The following is a 15,669-nucleotide window of genomic DNA, read 5'->3' on the forward strand; positions in this document are numbered from 1 at the left end:
GATGAATTCAATTTTAATCACAGTTTTGAAACATAGATTTCATAACACATACTATTCATTAAATCAAAGCTGCTAATGTGGCTATGATTGCTATATAATATTTTTTCTATGCATAATTGTTTATTTTATGATCATTTTAAATTATACACTAGAGTCTTACATAATTCCTCATATTTTTAGAAGCTTTTTCTCAGAAACTACTTGATGGAATGATATGTTTGTCCGGTTTCCAAATGATTGCCAAAAATAATGCTTTAAATCAATGCACAACACAGCCACTAAGGAAGAGAGAGAGAGAAAATAAGAATTAGGATAACACATAGCTACTATTTAAAGTTTCACAGAATTTACTATTGCAATATTTTCCCACTTGCTGGTAGAGACCTTTTGAACGCCCAACCAAATTTATAATCATTTAACAAGTGCTGGGCAACCCATAGTCTTTTTATAGTCTCCAGGACTCCTTTTGATTGCAGCACCAACATTTAGTAGTGCTTTTTTATGAACTGTGCAGTCTTCTTTTTCTGGTCATCAACTGCTTAATACCTCTTTGGTGAAGGCATCTCTTTCTGTATTTTTCATTACTGTTTTCTTAATTCTGTCAGAGTACAGCCCTTCCCAGTGCTATCTGCAATAAGCTCTCCCCAATTACAGCTATCAGGTCTGGCAAAGAAGGCATACCGTGGGTTCTGCTTACTAGGGAATTAGATCTGTCTGCTAGGGCAGGAGTTCCCAACCTCTGGGTGTTTGCAACCGGGCCACAAAAGTGGCAGGTACTCCAAGGCAGGTAAATTCCTCAAAGAACAATTTATTGGATACATCATATTGGCACAACTGGTGAAAACCGATTCTGAAAGTTCCAGTGGTTTTTACCAGATTAAAAAGTAAAAATTCCCCCTTCCCCCAAGTCATCAGTCACATTGTCCAATAGAGATGCTGGCTGGTTGCTTGGTTACTCCACTCCTCCTCTCCCCAGCCATCTGTTGGAATGTCCTTGGTTCCCACAGGAAAACTTTTTGTTTTCGCTACAAACCCCCAGCTATCTATCTCCCCACAACCTGTCCCTTCTTCTTCTTCTTTGTGGCAACCCTGAAACCTCAAAGATGGCCTCAGCCGGGTTCACTTCAGGGTTGACAGTGTGTGCATGAGCATCCACACACACGAGCAGCAGACGAGTGCATGCATGCACGTCCATTTGCGTAAGTGGCAGGCTGGTAAGCATCGCAATTGGAATAACTTTGCAGTTATGGTGATTTGATATTAATATTGTATTATCACTCTGTAATGTTTTAGCCATACAAATAGTTTACTACAGCAAACTTACCTCTGTCAAAGAAAGCTGAACTGTTCCATCCTTATCCTTATCTAGTATCTGAAACATTTCTGAGTAGTGAATCAAGAGCAGTGTTAGATTTAATGCATGATAAGCCAAAAATACATGATAAGCCAAAAATAAATAACTAAGGATGAATAGAGGTAATTAAAACCTGGCCTTCAGAATCTGAAGTTCAACTACTTCTAGTTAAGATTTTATATGATAGTCATATATGTTTGTATGGGGAAAAACAAACTGGAAAGTTTCTTCTACAATATGCACAAAACTCATTTCTCCTTATGTAAGTTTTAGAATTAAGACGTCAATGTGAACTTCATTTGACTTTTTTTTTTAAATCAAAGAGCAGTATTACCTAAAACCACTAAAGATCTTTCTTTCAGTGCAGGGTTAACTGAAAAGTTATGTCTTTAAAGTAAATTGGGTCAGACAGACTAATCAAGAGAACAAGAGCGATTTTATCCAATAACCAAAACTAAAAGACCCTGAGGAAGACGTTGCTCCTAACTTCAAATGTGGAGATCAGGCAGGCCTTGGGCTTTAATCAAATTGACTCACTGATTTGTTCAAGTGGAAAACTTTTAACTTGGACACTATTGTGGAGACATGAGATTCTGTGCACGTATTATATAAATTTTCTGTCATGATTTCCCTTTTTTAAATATCCAAAAGCTTTATATATTATAATAAATTGCTCTTCAATTGCAAATAAATTGGACCTTCAAATCTTTAAATAATAACACTGATCTCAAAATAAAATATTGCAATCAGTATCTTAAAAAGGTAAAGGTTCTCCTCGCACATATGTGCTAGTCGTTCCTGACTCTAGGGGTGGGTGGTCATCTCCATTTCAAAGCTGAAGAGCCAGCGCTATTTGAAGACGTCTCCATGGTCATGTGGCCGGCATGACTAAACGCCAAAGGCGCACAGAACACTGTTACCTTCCCACCCAAGGTGGTCCCTATTTTTCTACGTGCTTTTGAACTGCTAGATTGGCAGAAGCTGGGACAAGTAATGGGTGCTCACCCCATTACGCGGCACTAGGGATTCAAACCGCTGAACTGCTGACCTTTCGATCGACAAACTCAGCGTCTTAACCCCTGAGCCACTGCATCCCTTAGGTATCATAGGCAGCTACTATTGGCTCATTGGAACTTGTAAAAGAGTAATGTGTCTTCAATATGTGTCTGTATCTGCTTTGTCAGATAAATATGTTTGGGATCTCACTCTGTTTATCTAATATATCTAATAAATTAGAAACATTTTACAATAATTTTCAATCACTGACAGAGGTATTTTGTACTCAGGTCAAAAATATTTTGCCTGTTAGTAAAAAATACTTGCTGGGAGATGTAAAACAGTAGCAAATTCCCACCCCCTTCTTCTTTTAGGAATACTTACTGAACAAGCATTCTAGACGAATCATACAGGACACAAAGCCATCAAAGTCAATGGCCAGCTTGCTGCAGGCATAACGAATAATTATACTTTGCTGGATTTTGTTACTGAGAGTGAAACCTGTGGAGAAGGAAAGCCCATAATTAAAACATGGTCATGTGATTGTGCTGATCCTCCATAATTTGTCAGTTCAGTACAGTTTAGAATAATGTTTTTCAAAGTTAACCACCTTAAAATGTGTGAACTTCAACTCCCAGAATTGCCCAGCCAGAATTCTAAACAGATATTACTGGGTGGTTATTCCTCCTGATAGATATGTATATTCTTGGCGAAACTATCCCCAATATGAAACTTTTCTGGTAATTTGGGACTGCAATTTTTAGGACTTTCAGCCAGCCGGCACTGACCATGTTGATTGGTTTTTACAAGTTCTGAGGTATAATGCACCTAGAGGAAACCAGGTTGAGGAAAGTATGTTAATTTTAAAAGTAGGTCTTAACTGGGGTTTGGTAAGACTTGGAGGCTTGTGAACAGAATGTTTACTTAAGTCTGACTCCTATCCCTGACTCCTATTTTTTTCTCCATTGATTTTTGTTCACTGAATGCATCAGGACAGAGGCGTGAATAGGGAAACCTAAAAGAATGAATATATTTTATTAAATGTATTTTCATCAGCTTCAGGCCACTTCATTAAATGGGGTGGTGTCAGACTCCTCTAATTTTTTGTTACCATAAACTAATAGCACTCTTATACAATGTCCAAAAGAATGAAAATATTCTTGGGATAGATATATTGATGAAGATTCTCAGTCATCCAGGTAAAGTTGTCTGTTGAGTCATGGCAACTGGACTTCCTTTCTTGTTGTTTTGTGATTTTTGCTGCTCATCCAAGCAGCAGTCAGAGCAAGTCAGTTACGCAGAGACTAGTAATGTACCAACTCCTCCTGTACCAGCCTCAGGGGTTTCTTCCCCAAAGTGTATGGCAGTATGTCAATGAACTCCCTAACTTTCTCTGACTGATGAAGCTTCTTAGTGGAACAGTGAAATGGTTCACACCAACAAAAAATAAGTCCAGTTGTCATGACTCAACTTTTAGTATTCTTGGGATACTTATTCTTAATTTATTATTTTATTTTCTTGATTGACAAGTATCACTCAATTCATTTATTTTAAATATTGAAACAAACTTTGAATAGATTGTTTAATCCCTGGTTCATTTGGCCAGTTTCTTGAATCCAGTCCACACCATGTCTACAAAAGCAGATGTCTAGACATTGGTCTGCACTGGCATAATATGAAAAGTTAGAGGGAGATGATACCTGCTACTAGCAACCTGGGGTTTCATATTTCAAGAAAGATTAGGAGGAACTAAGTTTAGGGCTCATAGGGCATCAGATTTCCCAGTAACATACTTTCCTCCTGACTCATGAAATGTGGGAAGTACATCAAGGGAGCTGTGTGGATGAGCCCTTAGTCTCTCTTGCACACTCAGCATATCATTTCATACTAAACTCGATCAGACAAAAATTCATCTGGGCAACATGTTGTGGAAATCTCCCATCATTGCAGTGTTCTATGAGCTAATTATCATGTTAATTCATAGTATGATTTATTATGTAGAAAGAATGTAGATAGAATCATGACAGCCTGTATTGTCAACCTATAGGATACTGCAGAGGCAAGCTGATGCTATGGAGAAAGGATAATTTTGCAAATTGTAATGGTGAAATCATTTTTCCCACCCCAGGATTACAATAACGGGAGAAAGCACACCTGTTAGCATTTTCTATCTGCTGCAGATAGAAAATTTGGGGATTCAGAGTGCTGGAAGAACAATGCTAGTGAAGATTTTCAGAGCATTAATCAACTGGTATGCCTCAATAACTCCAGCTTCCAGTGCACTTTCTATATAAAGCTGAGCATTTAGGAATTCTAATCCCAACCCATCTGAAGAGTGCTAGGTTGAGGAAGTTTGCTCTATAATATAATATTTACTCTATTATCTTACATCTTTTCTTCTGAACTAGTCATGGACCTTAAACTCCCTCATCAAGCCTTGAAGAGGAATGCATCATAAGCCACTTCACAGGATTTTCCTTGTTCTTCTGTTTGAAGGATAAGTACCTAATTAGAGTAGCTTTGATACATCCAGTCCAGTTAAATGGGACCTCTGGTTGCAGGGAGTCAGTTTCATACAAAACACTCTTTTTCCAGTGTTTGAAGCTTAATTTAAGTGCCAGCTGCAGCTATCATTTGCTGGTCTAGATGGATAGATGCGTTTACTGAAAATCAGCATTTTCCCTCTGGAGAATCTCTTTTTTTTTTCCCCCTGAATGGATACTTTTTTCCCCTGTACAAAGAGTTCTGAGGCACTTTGAAGATAAAATACCATTAGCTGTTAGGGTCTAGCTGGAATCCAATGCATGAATTATTCTTCTTAGTTGGCAGAAATATATACCGGTACTTCTAATTGATCCAATGATTATGATATATAAAGTTACAATATATTTCCTCTCTGTCACTCTGTTCCAGGCATTAATTCAAGGATAAGTGGAACAGGGCCATTCAGGCTGGCCCTGCATCCCAATGTGATTTGCTGCACTGAATATGAATATGAGGTAGAGGTTTCTTGCCACCATATAGAAGAAAGTGCACAAGAAAAGTAAGCAGACATCTTGCTTGCAGACCCAATCTGTGGTCATTGCTTGGAACATTTGTTGCATATCATATTAGAAGTTTATTTCACCGAAACCCAGGAGGCTTTTTTTTTTCCAATGCATGATATACTGGTATATATGAAAACTGGGTGCAATAAAAAGTTTAACAAAGTATTTTATTAATTTAATAATTGGAAGTTCTTTTTAAAAAGTTCCTAATTATTAAACTCTCTTATGGTGAACTTCAGAGTAAGGCTGATGAGTGACAATTGCATATTCTGTACTCATAAGGAGACACATGGGCTTCTGCAGAGGGAGGCAAGTGATAAAACGCATGGGGGAAATGATTGGCCATACATTTTGATAACTACATGGAGCTCCTTTGTATATGAAGGACCCTGATTCGGAGTTCCATATATGCACTTCTATGCAAGTGTAGATTGTATCTTCCAAGCTGCCTAAATGCACAGATTAAAAATAGCACATTTGTTAAAGAGGAGAGCAGCTGGAGAACAACAAAAGAAGGTCAGCTTTAGAGGAAAGTCTAGGGGAAATATTCTTGGTTCAAGTATGTCCCCTACTGTCCTATCTATGATTACGTCAGGAAAAAAAACACTGATGATAGGCAAAATTAAAGAATCAGATGCAGAATGAATGAATTACCTTTTCATGGACATTATATCATTTATTAGCAGTCAAGTTGACCTTTCTTAAAGATGTGTATGTTCTAAATTGTAGCATTGGTTTTAATTTAGCTTAACTTCTTTATATGTCACATTTCTTGTTAGCATTATTGTGGTTGGTCGCATAAACACCTAGATATTTAGACTGATCTTGCATTTTTATCCATCCATCAAATCCTTCCCAAGGACCTAGGATAGGGGGATAATGTTGAATGACGATGATGATATGCCAGGTTGTTATGATCTGCAGTTGTTAATGAATTACGTCCCATAATTCTTTGCAAGCCAGTTGGATTCTGCTGCTGATTCACAGCCATCTTTTCTAAATGAATCAATGAGAAAACATTTCCTGGAGAGAAAAGGGGGGGGGACTGACCATTCACAAGCATACCTGCTTCCTTGAGAGCATTTCTCATTTCACGTGCATCTATGGTTCCAGAACAGTTCGTATCTACTTTTTTATAGATTTCCTAGACCACAAGAGAGAGAGAAAAAAGCTACTGTCAGCTATTTCAGCCTAACTGTAGATATATCAGGTCAACTAAGATATTAATGGCTGGTCCAACCAGGCAGGAGAGATAGTTGTTTCTGTTAAGAATGGTGGAGTGAGGATTCAATTACCTCATGACAAGCTGTGTGTCCTGGGAAGTGATTCCCATAACTCAAGTTGCTTACAAGTCAGATGATGAAGTGGCCTTTGAGAAATAACCCCCTTCTCTGCCAAAGATTGTGATGCGGAACCGAGGGAAATACTTGAAAGGAACAATGGACAACTCTTTTTTCCCAGCTCAAAAGGTTTCTTATCCAACTATACATTTAAAAGCTATTCTGACTTGTTAATTTAGTAGGGTGTTTTTCATTGGTATATTAAATCACTGGCAGTATTACTGATGAAGATGTGTGATTAGTTGTCCTACCAAAGTTTCAAAGGATTTAACCAAGTTGTCAACTGATCTGGAAAATTAGCAACACAGATAATTTCCTACCCTCTCTTGCTGAACTGAGTGCCAGACGGAAAACAACTCTATTGGGTTTGGAAACAAAACTAATAAGATTTTATTCATAGTGTGAATAAGATGCATATCTCAGAACTACATGCTTATCTCAAATTAGTGCTTTACTGCTCACGGTTTCCCCCCCCCCCCCAGTTTAAGATGACATCATATTTAGGAAGGATTAGTTTGCAAGGCAATCAAACCAGTCAGTCCTCTTTAGAAGGCAGATCCTGAAGATGAAACTCAAATACTTTGGCCACCTAATGAGAAGGAAGGACTCACTGGAGAAGAGCCTAATGTTGGGAAAGATTGAGGGCAAAAGAAGAATAGGACAACAGAGAATGCTGTGGCTGGATGGAGTCACTGAAGCAGTAGGTGTGAACTTAAATGGACTCCAGAGGATGGTAGAGGACAGGAAGGCCTGGAGGAATGTTGTCCATGGGGTCGCGATGGGTTGGACATGACTTTGCAACTAACAGCAACAAAAAGTTTGCTTTTTACCAGATATTTCTGAATCTTCATCCAAAGGATCTTGAATTCTACAAGTCCCAGGGTACCGATTCCATCTTTCTGGATAGTGTTAAGGTCTAATTCAAAATTTCAAACATATTTTTCTTAATGTTTTTTTACATTCTTAAACAAGACATTCCAATCCCAATAAAAATGCATAGTTCATGTAGGGACATGATTCTGTAGTTTCACCACATATAGCAGATTAACAGATTTAACAGAGTTGGAAGGGACTTTGTAGGTCATCTAGTCTAACCCCCACCCACCCTATGCCATTTCTGACAAATGGCAGTCCAATCTCTTCTTGAAAGCCTCCAGTGATGAAGTTCCACAACTGCCGAAGGCAAGCTGTTTCATTGATTGATTGTTCTTACTGTCAGAAAATTTCTCTTTATTTCTAGGTTGAATTTCTTCTTGATCAGTTTCCATCCATTATTCCTTGTCTGGCCTTTGCGTGCCTTGGAAAATAGCTTGACCCCTTCCTCTCTGTGGCAGCTCCTCAAATATTGGAACACTGCTATCATGTCTCCCCTGGTCCTTCTCTTCACTAGACTAGCCATGCCCAGTTTCTGTAACCATTCTTGTTTTACTCTCCAGTCCCCTAATCATCCTGGTTGCTCTTTTCTGCACTTTTTTTAGAGTCTCAACATATTTTTTATAGTGCAGTGAACAAAACTGGATGCAGTATTCTAGGTGTGGTCTTACTACGGCGTTATAGAGTGGTATTAGTCAGTAGCGGGTTCCTCTTACCTTTGCTACCGATTCAAAACAGTGAGAGTGTGTGTGCTTTGCTCACACACGGCGCTTCTGTGCATACGCAGAGCATCTGTGATGATGTCTGGGCAGGTGGGTGGAGCCTCCTGCCGCCGCCACTATCGGTTCGCGGGAACCAGGGCGAACCAGTAGAAACCTACCACTGGTACCTCACTTGATCTTGATTGTATCCCTTGGCTTTTTTGGCTGCTGCGGCACACTGCTAGCTCATATTTAACTGGCTGTCCACTACGACTCCAAGATAAGAAAACACTCTTCCTGTTGCTATTTTTTAAAAAAATAAAAGTGGGTTGATCAGACCTGGACTCAATTTGAAAAATGATTATAGTGTTGTAGAAGCATGTGGATTGTATTTTGGGAACAGTAAAAACCAACCACCCCCTGAAAATCTTTTGGTAAAAAGATTTACCAAGTTCATTTGCAAATTACCAAACTTGGAAAACTGGTTTAGGACTAATGATTACAACTCTGTTACTATGTGAAAAGTGAACTATTAGAACTGTTTATGATTTTTCAGACCTCTCTGTATATTTTTATTATGTACACCCAAAAAAAGAGTATATGTATCCTGAACTCATTACAATTACATTTAGATTATGCACAACAACATGGGTAACTGCAGTTAGTGCACAAGAGATTATTGCAGAATTCAGGCAGAGCATGAATATAAATCAGCAAGAAAACAACCATGCAGCTGATAATAAGTTTTACTATCCTTGCTACCAGACCGTTTAAATCAGTATTCTACTCTACATTTTATGCCAATAGCAAGTGAAGACAGATGCACCAGAAATGAGATGTGTAAATCTTGGCTTATCTAGGCAAAAGTTCACAAGGGAAATCCAGTGAAGAAGGGTGACATTTAAAAGATACATCTAAGAGACTGATCATCTCCCTGCAGGTGTTTATGTTGAATCCATCACTTTTAATGTCTATTCCTATACAATAAAAGAGACAAAAAATGTTATTCAAATATTTTTCTGCATCCCATGGTAACACAAGATCTTCAGGCATGTTAATCTCTCCAGTTGAAGCAAAAAAAAGAAAAGCTTTATTTTTATTAGCTCATTTTGAAGCAAAATACCTTTCAGAAGAAAGATCACATGAATACTGGTGTCAAGACAGTTACCTAGCAATTTCCCATTTCATTACAAAAGGTTTTAACATTATCTTCGGTAATTTTAACAAAAAGAAAAGGAATTTGAAAAGATGACCTAGAAAAATTTTTACCGTGTGTGTGTGTGTAAAATAACTAGCTTTTTTTCCTGCCAAACAAGCTCAGACATTCCTAGGGAACAGATTAGGAATATGCATCCCAATGGCTGAGCTATGGCTTTTTGTCATGTGCACAGACAACCCATCCTCTCCCAATTATAGAAAAAGGGTTTACTTCTTTAAAAAGAAGCAGAAGCTGTGTGCTGAATCTGGAAAACAGTTCTAGGGCCCCAGTACTCTCAGAAATAACTCGCTGGAATCCCAGAAAACAAGAAGTCCAGGAAAGGTGAAATAGAACAGATGTTTTGAGGAGCATTATTTTTGAAGGAAATTGGTAACTGGGATTTTGTATTAGATGATGAAGACTAATATGTCCAATTTCAAGGCTGCCTGCATCCTTGATTCTCTGCAACTTACAAATAAAAGAGAAATATTACATATAAAAGGAGAAACCCTATAGCCAAGAAACAAGTTAATTTTATATTGGCCTGGAGCGACTAGTAGGATATTATACTATAATCTGTTCAGAAGGTTCTTTTAAACCTTCTAAAGGTCTATGTCATGTTTTAAAAGGTCAAAGTCATTTTAGAGTCCTTAAAGTCAAAAGGGATGCTTGAGGGATCAGGGAGTGGTTCTGAAAATTCTGCATTGTTTCCTGAAATCAGTTGCAACTTACTTTTTGTTATGACTCTATTCAAAATAGTCTGAAGTTCATCAGCAGTCAGTTCACAATCCTGCATAAAAGAGGAAAAGTAGAGATCAAGGAGACATACACACAATAAAAAGCAACACAGCCATGGTCATCACACCCTTATCCTTTGTTTAAATTTCAATCTGAAGCAGCACCACTTGGAAGATTCTGTAGTCAGCCAGAATCAAGTTTCATTTAGCACTCCCAAATCCATTTCTTTGCAGCTAGGATCCATTAATTAAATGAGTTTAGCACACATATTGGTGGATCCTCTTAGCCAGAATTACTGGAGATTTCAGAAACCAAGGAATGCTTTATTTTTGTAGGTTGGATGTATGTATGCAGTCCTTTTGCCACGAAGATGTCACATTCATGTTACTTATGAGAACAGCTCTATATTCATATTCACCAAGGATGTATATGTATAGATACAGTATCTGCAAGATAAGGCTGCTTAACAGTCTTCGCTTACTGGAGATTGATATTACAGTGCTACATTGCTTTGTCTCTGACTCAGACTATTTTCCGATTGAATATGTCAGTTGAAAACTAGTCAACTGGACACCATAATAGGCTTTTTTTCAGTTCAGTCCAACAGATAAATATACTGTTCAGAATTGAGTCCAGGCAAGCAGCTTCCTGAACTGAACCTCAAACAAAGTTGCTTCCTTTCCATAATGTTTCACACAACATGTGTGCAAACATACATGCATCCATCGATGTGCCACATAAGATGTGAAGCCTTTCAGAATATTTTTTCTCCAAATTTCTCTCTCATCTTTACCTCTTTTCCTAACTGGAAGTTTGAAAGAAAACAAAGGAAGAAAAGCAGAAGCAGTGCAAATATTAACAACAGAAGGAATAATCACAGAAAAAAACTGGACTTAAGAAATCATCTTCAGAGAAAAGGTTAATCAATCCCTCTTAACCATAATTTCCCTGGTCCATTTGCTCTCCTCTAAAGTTAATTCTCTCACTAAAAATTATGGTAGTTAGGCTAATATGTCATCTACTAATTCTGCTCAGGCAGGTTGATAAAGGACTACCACTAGAAGATGAATAAATGTGGGGAAGACCCTAGTGGATGTCTAAAGGGAGCAGTGCTGAGCGCAATTGACTGCTGTACTAATGGGATTAGAGATTTGAAGTTATAGTCCTCTGGGATAGTATCCTATACAGAAAGTGTATTAGCTATCATTTATTTCCAAATGCAGTTCAGACTGCTGGTTTTCGATGTTATCTATGCTCAGAGCATGGCTTATTCCCCTAAATTTTGGGGAGACTTAGTGCGGCCACATGTTTACTGGACCCGTGTCCCTCCTGGTTGGTACTGGCTTCCCGGGAGGTTACACGAGGCTGGCTTCAGGGTGTTATCAACGCTTCGTTGAGGGAGGGTTACTTCCCCACCGCCTTGAAAGAGGCGGTGGTGAGGCCTCTCCTCAAGAAGCCGTCCCTGGATCCGGCAATATTGGCCAACTATCGTCCTGTCTCCAACCTTCGCTTTATGGCGAAGGTTGTTGAGAGTGTGGTCGCACGACAGTTTCCGCAATTCCTGGAGGAAACATCTTATCTAGATCCGTTCCAGTCGGGTTTCAGGTCTGGGCACAGCACAGAAACGGCATTGGTCGCGTTGGTTGATGATCTCTGGAGGGCTCGGGACAGGGGTTGTTCCTCTGTTCTGGTCCTGTTAGACCTCTCAGCGGCTTTTGATACCATCGACCATGGTATCATGCTGCACCGGCTGGAAGAGTTGGGGGTGGGAGGCACCGTGTTGCGGTGGTTCTCCTCCTTTCTCTCCGACCGGTCGCAGTTTGTGTTGGCAGGGGGGCAGAGGTCGACCTCAAGGCCTCTCATTTGTGGAGTGCCGCAGGGATCGGTCCTCTCGCCTCTCCTGTTCAACATTTATGTGAAGCCGCTGGGTGAGATCATCCGTGGCTTTGGGGTGAGATACCACCAGTACGCTGATGACACCCAGCTGTACATCTCCACCCCAGGCCACCCCAATGATGCCCTTGAAGTGATGTCCCAGTGCCTGGAGGCTGTACGGATCTGGATGGGGAGGAACAGGCTCAAGCTCAACCCTTCCAAGACTGAGTGGCTGTGGCTCCCGGCATCCCGATATAGTCAGTTGACTCCATCACTGACTATTGGGGGCGAGTCATTGGCCCCCACAGAGAGGGCTCGCAATCTGGGAGTCCTCCTGGATATGCAGCTGTCCTTGGAGGAACACCTGACGGCTGTAACCAGGGGGACCTTTTGTCAGGTTCGCCTGATTCGCCAGTTGCGGCCCTTTCTTGATCGGGATTCCTTGTGCACAGTCACTCACGCCCTCGTCACCTCTCGCCTTGACTACTGCAACGCTCTCTACATGGGGCTCCCCTTGAGGAGCACCCGGAGGCTCCAGCTGGTCCAGAACGCAGCAGCGCGGGTAGTGACGGGAGCAGCATGGCGCTCCCATGTAACACCGCTCCTGCGCGAGCTGCACTGGCTCCCAGTTGTCTTCCGGGTGCGCTTCAAGGTGTTGGTTATCACCTTTAAAGCGCTCCATGGCATAGGGCCTAGCTATCTTCGAGACCGCCTGCTGCTACCAACGACCTCCCATCGACCCGTGCGCTCCCACAGAGAGGGCCTCCTCGGGGTGCCATCAGCCAGACAATGTAGGCTGGTGACCCCCAGGGGGAGAGCCTTCTCTGTGGGGGCACCTACCCTCTGGAATCAGCTCCCCCCAGAGATACGGAGAATCCAAGACCTCAGTGCCTTCCGTCGCGCCCTTAAAACCCATTTATTTAAACAAGCCGGGCTGGCTTAAGATGAAATTTTTAACTGTTTTTTAAATGTTTTAAACGTTTTTAATTGGTAATGAGTTTTAATTGGGCCAAATTTATATATCTTTTAATTGTTTTTAATATTTGTTCTGCATGTTTTTTTAATCTGGCTGTACACCGCCCTGAGTCCTCAGGGAGAAGGGCGGTATAGAAATCCAATATAAATAAATAAATTCTAACCACCAAATCTAATCTGATAGAGAAGGCCTGCTAAAGGTCTCATCCAAACAGCGGGGTATGACAAGAGAAAAGGCATTCTGTGATTGTTCCCCTCCTGTGGAACAACTTATCCTCCAAAGAAAGAATGGCCCCAAAGAAAGAATAGCCTTTGGAGATGAGGAGCTGAAATAGAAATTGCATCATTGGTGACACTGTTTTGTGGTTTCTTTTCTATTTTATTGTGATTATTTGCATTGTATTTTGAACCTATTTGCATGCTATCTAGAGCTTCTGGGAGCGAGGCAGTTGGTAAATCTTATCATTTGGTAAATAGATGTTCTGGCTGTCAGGGTCACATAGCCCTTTGGATGTGAAGGCTGAAAACATTCTTTAGAGCGTAGAGGTTGCCTGCATCCTCTACATTTTCCCAGGATTGGGCTGCAGCTGCACTGGGCACCCAGAAAAGGCTGCAATGGCTTTAAGGAGTGTCAGAGAGTCGCTACGTGACTCCCTCACCTCCCACATACCCCGAAGTTATTTTTGTTTTCACAACCAAAGCACTGTGTCACCCTGTTAAGCAAATGAAGGAGGATTGTATGATACCAATATAAAAACTGGTTGATATGAATTAGATACAGATCTGTTAATTTAAAGTTCCAAAATATACTATCTTGAATATACATTTATATCTGTCTCTTACCTCCCCAGAAAGCTTTTGGAACAGACTTTTGAATTCGTTGTCTATATCCTTGCCTGTAACTTGAGGCTAAAAAAACGAAGAGATTGTAAATAGAATACTTTTACTAAGGAAGGTGATGGTTCTAGTGAAGAACCCTGAGGCATTTTGACTAAGCAGGTATATAGCTTGCAGAGATTATAAAACATAACAACACTAGCTAAAACAGCCCAATTTTATTTTGATAATGTATTTTAAATAGTATATGTTAGCATATACCTAGCTTTGTTAATGTCTAAGCTGCCTAGCTGATATCTCTTCAATTTTCCATCCATTGAGGTATTTTAGTAAGGATTTTGACTGAGAAAAGTGAATTATAATTCCAAAAAGTATTTACTGTGAAATCCCATAAAGCAGGGTATCTCAAAATTTGTGGCATCAATTTAATTTTTGTGAAAACTGACCTATATAAATATTGATGGCAGCAGACAAGCTATGCTATTTTTATCACTGGCTTCCCAAAGTGGTGAACTTGCACTATTCCCTCTTCCTGGCTCTGAAGAAACTCCACTCATACCAGACTCCCTCTTCCCTGTCAGCCCCATACATGCATAGCCACTAATTCCTATATTCCCATAAATCAAATACTGCAGTCTATACCCACCTCATCTGTCTTTCCTCACTTATGGACACCGAGAAATTTAAGGAGACTCCTCCTTAAATTTGTTTATCCCATCCACCTAGATGCAGCAGAAAGTTTTGAAAATAGCACTTGTTGCAATTTCTTTACCTTCAAGAAAGTATTTATTACCTTTAATAAAAGTGCAGATATCTTTCATACTCCATTAAAAGCAAAACTAGGGCAGACATGTTTTTGTGCCAGCCTTTTAATCTTCCAGGTTCCTTTCCTAATAAAGAGTTCTTAGATGTGTAGAACATATACAATATTTGGTAAACTTTCAGTTGGCCTGATAAACTGATTACTTTTATATGGATTTCAAAGTAAATATGTTAATTTGAGTCTGCTTAATTTATTTACCTCATATGGATTAGCAGTGGCAGTGTCCCCAATTTCTCTGTAATTAAAGAAAAACGTTGCAATTATGGTGACTTATAGTTTCAAAAGGCAATAAAACTAAATAAAAACAAGCTACAAACTTGAAATATAATCCATGAATTTCAAAGCCAATTTAAAAGAACAGTAGAATGACATGGAAGAATGACATGGAAGAATGACTATTAAAATATTCCATCTTTGGCTCTTGATGGGATTCCCCAAGCAAAGTTGGCCTGTAATCTGGGGGTACTCCTGGATTCACAGCTCTTGCTTGAAGAGCAGGTGACAGCTTTAGCTAAAAGGGACTTCTTTGTGCCATTTATGGCCTTTTCCTGGGTTGGCATTGCTTACTGTACGCGTGGCTTGGTCACTTCCCAAGTGACCAAGAGGACTGCACTAGTTGCCAGTTTGTTTCCTGATTCAATTCAAAGGGCTGTTGGTATTTTTAAAGCCCTTCATTTCAGGACCTTGGCATCTATGGGACTGCCTTCTCTTAGAGATCTCTGCCCATCAGTTACGATCTCTAACAGTGGGCCCTTTCTGTCCTGGCCCTCAGGGAATGTCATGTACAAGCACCCCACAGAAGGATCTTTTCCATATCGCCTCCTTTTCTAGAACATTATTCTCCTGATATCAGACAAGGTCTAACTTGGTTAGCCTTTCAGAAAGCATTTAAGACCTTTTTGTTCAATGGGC

General features: G+C 39.9%; 1 protein-coding gene across 1 annotated transcript in view; it reads right to left on the reverse strand.

The window, feature by feature from the left end:
• Nucleotides 1-254: 254 nt before the first annotated feature.
• Nucleotides 255-15,669, reverse strand: part of CAPN8 (calpain 8) — a 61,078-nt gene continuing 45,663 nt past the window's right edge. The window contains exons 13-21 of the mRNA XM_070949327.1: nucleotides 14,956-14,992; nucleotides 13,941-14,006; nucleotides 10,242-10,299; nucleotides 9,224-9,288; nucleotides 7,568-7,636; nucleotides 6,463-6,541; nucleotides 2,735-2,851; nucleotides 1,325-1,383; nucleotides 255-278 (exon numbers count right to left, since the gene is read on the reverse strand). Coding sequence (XP_070805428.1) covers nucleotides 255-278; nucleotides 1,325-1,383; nucleotides 2,735-2,851; nucleotides 6,463-6,541; nucleotides 7,568-7,636; nucleotides 9,224-9,288; nucleotides 10,242-10,299; nucleotides 13,941-14,006; nucleotides 14,956-14,992 — 574 coding nt within the window. The remainder of the gene's footprint in view (nucleotides 279-1,324; nucleotides 1,384-2,734; nucleotides 2,852-6,462; nucleotides 6,542-7,567; nucleotides 7,637-9,223; nucleotides 9,289-10,241; nucleotides 10,300-13,940; nucleotides 14,007-14,955; nucleotides 14,993-15,669) is intronic.

This window comes from Pituophis catenifer, unplaced genomic scaffold, assembly GCF_029215685.1.
Source record: "Pituophis catenifer annectens isolate HBS135680 unplaced genomic scaffold, rPitCat1.0.hap2 SCAF_1, whole genome shotgun sequence".
Taxonomy (NCBI): domain Eukaryota; kingdom Metazoa; phylum Chordata; class Lepidosauria; order Squamata; family Colubridae; genus Pituophis; species Pituophis catenifer.